Source organism: Chaetodon trifascialis, chromosome 7 (assembly GCF_039877785.1).
Source record: "Chaetodon trifascialis isolate fChaTrf1 chromosome 7, fChaTrf1.hap1, whole genome shotgun sequence".
Lineage (NCBI taxonomy): Eukaryota > Metazoa > Chordata > Actinopteri > Chaetodontiformes > Chaetodontidae > Chaetodon > Chaetodon trifascialis.
Window position 1 is genome coordinate 22,003,717 of NC_092062.1, and position 7,723 is coordinate 22,011,439.

The 7,723-nt window shown below is 42.7% G+C and overlaps 1 protein-coding gene across 1 annotated transcript; it reads left to right on the plus strand.

The window, feature by feature from the left end:
* The first annotated feature begins 4,300 nt into the window (after positions 1-4,300).
* trim35-28 (tripartite motif containing 35-28) lies at positions 4,301-7,630 on the plus strand. The gene is made up of 6 exons (XM_070967441.1): positions 4,301-4,954; positions 5,465-5,560; positions 5,691-5,921; positions 6,041-6,063; positions 6,342-6,460; positions 6,946-7,630. Exons 1-6 carry the CDS (start codon positions 4,532-4,534, stop codon positions 7,479-7,481), a joined length of 1,428 nt encoding a protein of 475 aa, XP_070823542.1. The 5' UTR covers positions 4,301-4,531; the 3' UTR covers positions 7,482-7,630.
* The last annotated feature ends 93 nt before the right edge of the window (positions 7,631-7,723 follow it).

Here is a 7,723-nt window from a genome sequence, read left to right on the forward strand (position 1 = left end):
TCAAAGTCAAACTGGTGACTTTGTCAGCCCACAACCGGAGAAAAAAACACAACTTGAAACTCGCTGAATTGCCATTTACACCAATCGTTTTGCAGGAAATGGAGACAGCGTGCATGCCTGATGTTAATGTTAACGTAGGGTTGAGCTGTGAAATGCAGTGTGTTGGACTGGTGGGGTTAAAGTACAAAAAACCTCATGTGCCATACAGTTTCTGTTTGTAGGAAGATGATTTATTACTTGAAAGCATAAACAAAGCATGGAAATGTCGATAAAATCATTGTGGTTTTGAAGTGTATTGTTTCATTTTGATATCATTGAGAATACATTTTGGTTGAATACCAAAACTGCAGAGGCATGTGCAGCATCTGTGTGGCTGCTTCTGAGATTTTTGGGACTTAATACTAAAACAGACTTTAAGGCTAGACAAAATCTATTGTCATAGGCCTTTCTTCTCCTAACTAAATAAGTCTTAGATGGGAAAAGGGTCTTTATTTTGCATCACCACCTGTTAAAGCGTCTGCATGGTGACCCTACTTTTAGGATCTACCTCAGACTGTGAAACTATGGAAACGTGTCACTTGAGGAACTGAAAAGAAGAAAAAAACTCAGCTAGTTTTAATTCCTATAATCTTTTACGGTAGTGTTGGGCATCACATTGCTAAGTATGAATAGCAGAAGCAGCATTTTACACAGCCAGTTGCAGACAGTGTGCCAATTCAACACGTACATTCACCTTTCAGTAGTGCATTGCCTTCAACTTCCTGTAATGATGGTGTTGAGATAAAAAAAAAAAAATGAATGAATGTCAATGACATAAAGAAACAGAATATCAAATAACCTTGAGAAGATTTTCTTTTCATTGCTGTTTGAACACTTGCAGAAAGTTCTTTTATCCCCTTCAGTTTGAACCCCTCCTTCCCTTTGCAGCATCTGGTTTTGACGACATTGTAGGTTAGTGTGCCACTAACATCAGAAACCAAATATGATGCAGATAGTGGTAGTGCACCGCAATGTTTCAGTCCTGACACAAAAAATCTGGCTGTTACAAGCTTCCTGCTTAACGAAAGTCTGATCTCCTCTGCTGAGATTAAGCACTCCCCATAAGTAGCTGCCAGGAGACTGGATTCATGTAGTTAGTTGTATGATAATTTACCAAGACTCCATGTTTTTTTAGACTTACAACAATCCCTTGTACAAACATATTCTTATGTCCTTCCCCATTGCTCCCCCCTCACCCATATAACTACAAAAAGAGAGATAAACTGCAATTCAATAATGTGGCTTCATAGAGATAAAATCAAGAAAATAAATGAAACAACATAAATAAAGTAAAGATGGAGAACATAAAATCCATCCACATGCTGCCACCTCACCCTAATGTTGTGCACTTACAAAAAAAAAAAAACTTTATTAATCTTGCATTGGGGAAAATTACATTTTTTTACTCTGTTGTTTTGCATTACATGCACAGGCCCAAAACACACACATGCATGCACACACATGGGGTCTATAGACATAGCAGAGTTGGAGGAGTGTCAGAGTGACAGGGCTGCCATATAGTCGCAGGTCGTAGCAGTTAGGGGTCCAATGCCTTGCAGAGCACCTCCTGTTCCTGAGCCAAGTCTGTGTCACCTGAGCTACTGCAAATAAAATATAAAAGCAATATATCTTCCATACTTAAGCCAATATTTTTGTCACATTTGCCTCATATCAAAGGTAGATTTTTTGGTTAAATGTGTTACATTGTCAGGAATTTTCCTGATGTCTGTGTAAGTGAAGGGGAGTCAGGGAGTTGGCCTTGACACACACACGATTGTTTTTATGTTGTCACACAGTTTTTGCTCTGACCTTTTACCTCTGCTTACAGCCACTATAATCTTGTCTGCTCTTAAAGATGATTCAGACATTTCAGGATGGCTGGAGGAGTTTTTGTTTAGGGATCGGAAAACATGCATTTCAACCTTTTGGCTTCAAATGAACTAAAAACTAAGGACTAGGTGGCTCAGCGTGGAATTCTAGCTGTGGACTGTGTGGTGTATTAACATTTTTCTCTTGTTACAGGACTCTTGGCTGAATAATAAGCTTATTTTTAGGTGCATCTACTGTATGTGTGGTCTCCTGCCTTTGTCTAGCTTAAAGCTGGGCTGTGACGCTTACATGTAATTTTATACTGCAATACAGATAATCAGGATATAGTATATTTTTTGGAAAATCTGTTCATTCACTTGCAACACAGTGGCAGAATACACCAAGAGATGTTAAAAGGATATAAAAGGTATTTTAAAATCTCTTGCCACTACATTGTCAGATCCTTCCAATAAAAACATTTCTTCAATTGAGATGCAGAGTAAGTGTCAGTGTGAGTGCCAGTTTAGTGTATTCGTGAAGCAGTTCCCCATAGGCACAACACCCACATTAAGATCACAAACATCCCCTGCTGTAAAGCCCCAAGGGAGGGACAGACTCGCACGGAAACAGATTTGTGCAACTTAAACTGTTTAAAGAGAGAACCCTCAGCGCCCTTGTGGATTTCCTGTGTGACATTTGCTGCTTTGACTATCATAAATCATATGATCGCCCCTTTTTTTAAGCACAGCAGCATGCACAGTTTATCAAACATGATAAACAAAAATACTGAGTGATTTTTACCTGATAGGAACAAGCACAAGCGTCAAGGATGAACTGACTGAAATGTAGCTTCATGCATTTTGTGCTAACTGTGCAGAGCTCACTGCTTTGTGACAGGAATAAACTGAACATTTTCAAATCAGTAGCATCAGATTTGGTGCTATGGCTGCATATTGGAGCTGCACCACTGAAAAGCCTGATACCTCTATCAGACTGACATCAAAGTCTATAGACACTTTGCGTGAGTCACCATGCAAGATGTAGACTTTGATTAGAGAGGCGAAAATACAAACTCATGAGGGAATGAATAAAGAATTCCTTTTTTGAGACATGTCCTTTATTTTGGGGTGTCTGAGTTTTAGTGCATAATATTTATAAATTTCAACAGCCTCTGTCATGCCCATTCGTTATGGCTTCAGGTGGCATCACATACACCGTCCAAGACAACGGACGTGGATTTATCTGAGCTACACTCATGGTTTATGTTTTACATGGTTGCAAAGATTCGTTAAGGGACAGACACAAACAAACAACACGTGTCCATCACACCTGATGTCATGGTAACCTTGCATGTGATTTGTTTGGGCTGTTTTGTTCTTGCAAGGTAACAGGTGATCACGTTAGTCACAGTGTTACATAATGTCACCCTGGCTCCATCTGCTGGAACGTGCAACCCCAGAACGTGCTCTTCAATAAAACGGCCTCTGTATGACTAAACTTCACCACACCCATGTGGGCCAGTCAGTGAGATGATTAAGATTTTGTCTTTTTTTTTTTTTTAAAGAGTATACACATATTTTCATGAATGTAAGACATTGTTGCAAAATACTCTTCAATTTTTGTGTGCCAAATAATGCAAGAGGGTTTAAAAAGTTCTGGTGTGCTGGCAGTTAAATGGCACATGTAATATCAGTAGCAGCCACAGCAAACAGGACGCTGATAACAGAAAGCTTTTGATCTAAAAGGCTCACCAAAGGCTTAAAAAAAGCAATCTAATGCATGCTGCCCTAAAAGAAGAAATACTTTATTACATGAGCTGCAGGATGAATAGAAGTAACCAACACAGGTCAGCTTCGCCGAGTGAGTTTTCAAAAAGCCCAGTTAGAGAATCCAGCTGGTGCCTTCATTCACTGTGCTGTGCTGGGAGAGGAGCACAGACAGCAGCAACTGTTGAGTTATCTGAGACCAGCAGGAATACAAGTTGGCATGGTCTTCCCTGTGCAGGCATAAACTATAGTGGTAAGCTTATTTGTTACTCTTACTATGGCTGAGAGACCCTTTTTTCCTCCAGGACCAGGATATACAAACTGACAAAACATTCAAAAAAAATCTATGCAAAACATAAAATATATTAAGCGTTTAATAAAAAGTCTGGGTTTGTTCAAGTAAAATGCACAGTACATAACCAATGTCAATGTGGAGAGTAAAAGTGTGTCTCTGCGTTGTAATTAATTATGTCTGTTTATACACCATTATCACCTGACATTGTAAATGATTTTCGAGTTTAAATAAAGGTCTGAAGGAATTATAACACCCTCTTTCTTGCAGGTGTGCGGACAAGTGTAGACGTGCGCTCACCTCCACAGAAGAAGCGATCATAATTATTCCCGTTACGACCTCCAGATCCACTAGGGGGCGGTGTTGCACGAACCCTGCTCGGTGTTGTTGCGACATTGAGGCGCGGAAAAGAAGTGCGTGGGACGGAAACAAACCGGCAGCGCGTTGTGATCGAACACTTCTGGGGTTTTTTTTTTTACTTAAACCCTGTCCTCGACCCTGTCTTTTCCTGTTTTGAGTGACGCCTTGACGTATCACACAGACAAGTGTGTCTTTTTTCTACAGACATTCGTCGGTTTGGGGTTTTGTCAAAAGCGAAAGTACAGTGAGGAGGGCCCGTGAAGACATGGCTGACAGTATGGACGAAGACATGCCGGAGCAGCCTCTTGCTCTCCAGCAGGACCTGACCTGCCCTGTGTGTCAGGGCATCTTCCGGGACCCCGTGCTGCTGCCGTGTACCCACAGCTTCTGTCGGGAGTGTCTGCAGAGAAGTTTGCAGTACAAGCGGACTTGCCCCTTGTGCAGGAAGGCGTTTGAGGAGGGCCAGGACATCTCCAACCGCGCGCTCCGCGACGCCTGTGACACCTTCCTCAAGCATCCGGACTTGTGGCCGAACCAGACGCGTAGCAGTGGGGACGCCTGTAACCTGCACCTGAAGCCGCTGAGTCTGTACTGTGAGAAGGACGAGGAGCCGGTGTGTGTGGACTGTGTCACCCTACACAACACACACAGACTGTGGTCCCTGCAGGATGGAGCGCCAATTTGTAAGGTAGACATACTCCCTCAAGAGACACATGTTTTCCTCGATGGCACAGCCTCAGTAACACGCAGTTGTGTGTTAGAGTACAGCTTATTGTTGTTAACATGTTTGTAGATTCGGTGCTGCAGTGCATCCTGCATAATTTCAGTCTATTGCTGATTTTTCTGTGTGGCCTCTCTTCTGGTTTCATTTTCGGCCTTTTTCGATACTTTTGTTGTCTTTTCTTGCCCCTTTTTCTTACTGCTTTGCTCCATACCACATCCTGGGTCCATGCAGGTCAGCTGCTGTACAGTAGTCCTGCTCCTGACCTGGGTCCTCTGATGTCTTGAGTTGCATAGCAATAACTACAGAGATACTGTTTGGTTACTATGTTTATTATAAGGCTGTTGTTACTATATAGTTGATATTGGCGGTGACTTCTAGGCCTGATACCGCATATATTTTTGACTTGTCATGACAGGAAAAGCACAGGACTATTTAATAACATAAAATGTTATGTGCTGCTTTTTCACCCTGCAGAGGGAGCTGAGTTTCAAAGTCCAGATTTTTGAAAAGAAAGTGGAGTCACACAAGAAAATGACGCACAAACTGAACAAAGCAGTGGAACACATCAAGGTAAAGTTACTGTCACGTCTCACGTTGTTCATCCAGCTACAAGAAGCTTCCACACATACCACGACATACAACGCACTGTAGACTGCGCTCATTTTATTTCACACACACTCTGTTCCCTCGCTTAATGCAGTATCAAGCCCAGCAGGCGGAGAAGCAGATCAGGGAGGAGTTTGAGAGGCTTCGCGAGGTGCTTATCAGAGAAGAATCTCTGCGTCTCAGTGCCCTGGCTACTGAGGAGGAGCAGAAGATCGCAGCCATACAGGAGCTGATTGCCAACACAGAGAAGGACGTAGTCGCTCTGAATAAGCTCATTGAGACTCTGAAGAAAGAGATGGGCAATGAGGATCTGCCCCTCGTGCGGGTAAGAGAAGGCAGCTCGTCCCTGACACTCATGAGACTGGACCATGTTTTGTCTCTGATGTTTATGCATTTTCAGGACCTTTACTAACCTAATCTCAATTTCTCTCTCTTCTATTTTAGAATTTCCAGAATTTAAAACGACAGTAAGTAACCGCAAATCTCACTGTGCCGTAAAATCTGTGAGCATAAATATCCACTGCAACATACCAGGAAGTACATTTCACCAAATATTTACCATATATTTGCATGATTGTTGGATATTTCAACTTCATTTGCATAGTCACAGCATAGTTAACATGTTTTTGTCATTCATCTCTGATGAAGATCTGCATTATCCATTATCCTGCATTATTCTGCTGGGTTTTGTTGATTTAAAACGTCTCGTGGTGACTTCACCATCTTCTTGCCGTCTTTGTTCCAGAGCCCAGTGGACTCGTGAAGACCCTCGCCTCTCTGACGACTCTCTTTTGAATATGGGAGACCATGTTGGTGCTTTAAGCTTCAAGATCTGGAAGAGCATGCAGGCCCATGTCAAATACAGTAAGTAAACTTAACACAAATGTGGGCCAGAGGCATGCGGTCTACGTCGTACCCCCTTACTTGTGGTGCTCTTGATTTGACCACACACCAGTCTTCACACTCAGCCTTCATTTGACCTCAGTAACACACCTGCTCACTTTTAAGACTGCATCTCAGGTATATAAACACCGGGCAAAGCCCTCAAAGCCACATCTGTGGTTCTTCCCGCTACAATTTCACAATGTGAAACAATACCAGCCACACTGTTACAGCTGGTAAGTACTCTGTGGGAGATGGGAGGGCCCTGTGGTTTTAAGTACTGGGAATCGATACCAGAGTTGGACCTGTTTGTGTTTCTTTGTTCCATATGCTTGATATTGAGTGATCTGGGCAAACACTGCTTTGATATACCAGCATCCTATAAGCACTGTGGCTTGAAATTCTTAGTATATTCAACAAATGTTAGCGCTGAAACATAGTTGCATCTCGCCTGTTTCTGTGTGCAGATCCTGTGGTGTTGAACCCGAACACGGCCTCTCCGTGGCTGTGCTTGAGTGCTGACCTGACCAGTATGAAGGAAAGTCCAGAGCGGCTGACCACCCCTGACAACCCGGAGCGCTTTGATCCCTGCGTCTTCGTCCTGGGTGTGGAAGGTTACACCTCTGGGAAACACAGATGGGATGTCATTGTTGGTGACAACCCCAAATGGATTGTGGGAGTGTGCAAAGAATCGGTGGCCCGTAAAAAGAAGTTCACGGTCTCTGTGAACCGCGGTGTGTGGTCCATAGGACTGAGCAAAGGGGTGTACACTGCCTTAACATCTGAGCGTACAGAGCTGCAGGTGCAGCAGCGTCCCGAGAGGATCCGCGTCAAGCTAAACATGGATAAGGGAGAGGTGTCATTTTGGGATGGGGCAACAGCAAAGCACCTGGTCACTTTAACACACAAGTTTGATGAGAAGATTTTTCCTATTTTTGGCCCTGGGCTTCATACTACGCCAATGATTCTGGCTCCAGGAAAAATAGCTGTGCACACCTCATGATGAGCCAGTCGGTTGGTTGGTTTTCAGATAAAATGCTTTTTTAAAAGCAAGGTAAACTCATCAACACTTTACCAGTCAGACAAGGATGAATTCAGAATCTGCGTAGAACATCGACATCAATCAATCCGCCAAAGAGAAGAAAGGAAACATAATAAAATTGTTAAACTGGACATAAAATATAATGAGATCACTAGAAGAATATTAAAGACAGTAAAAGCTTCACAAAAATAAGTTTTCAGAGA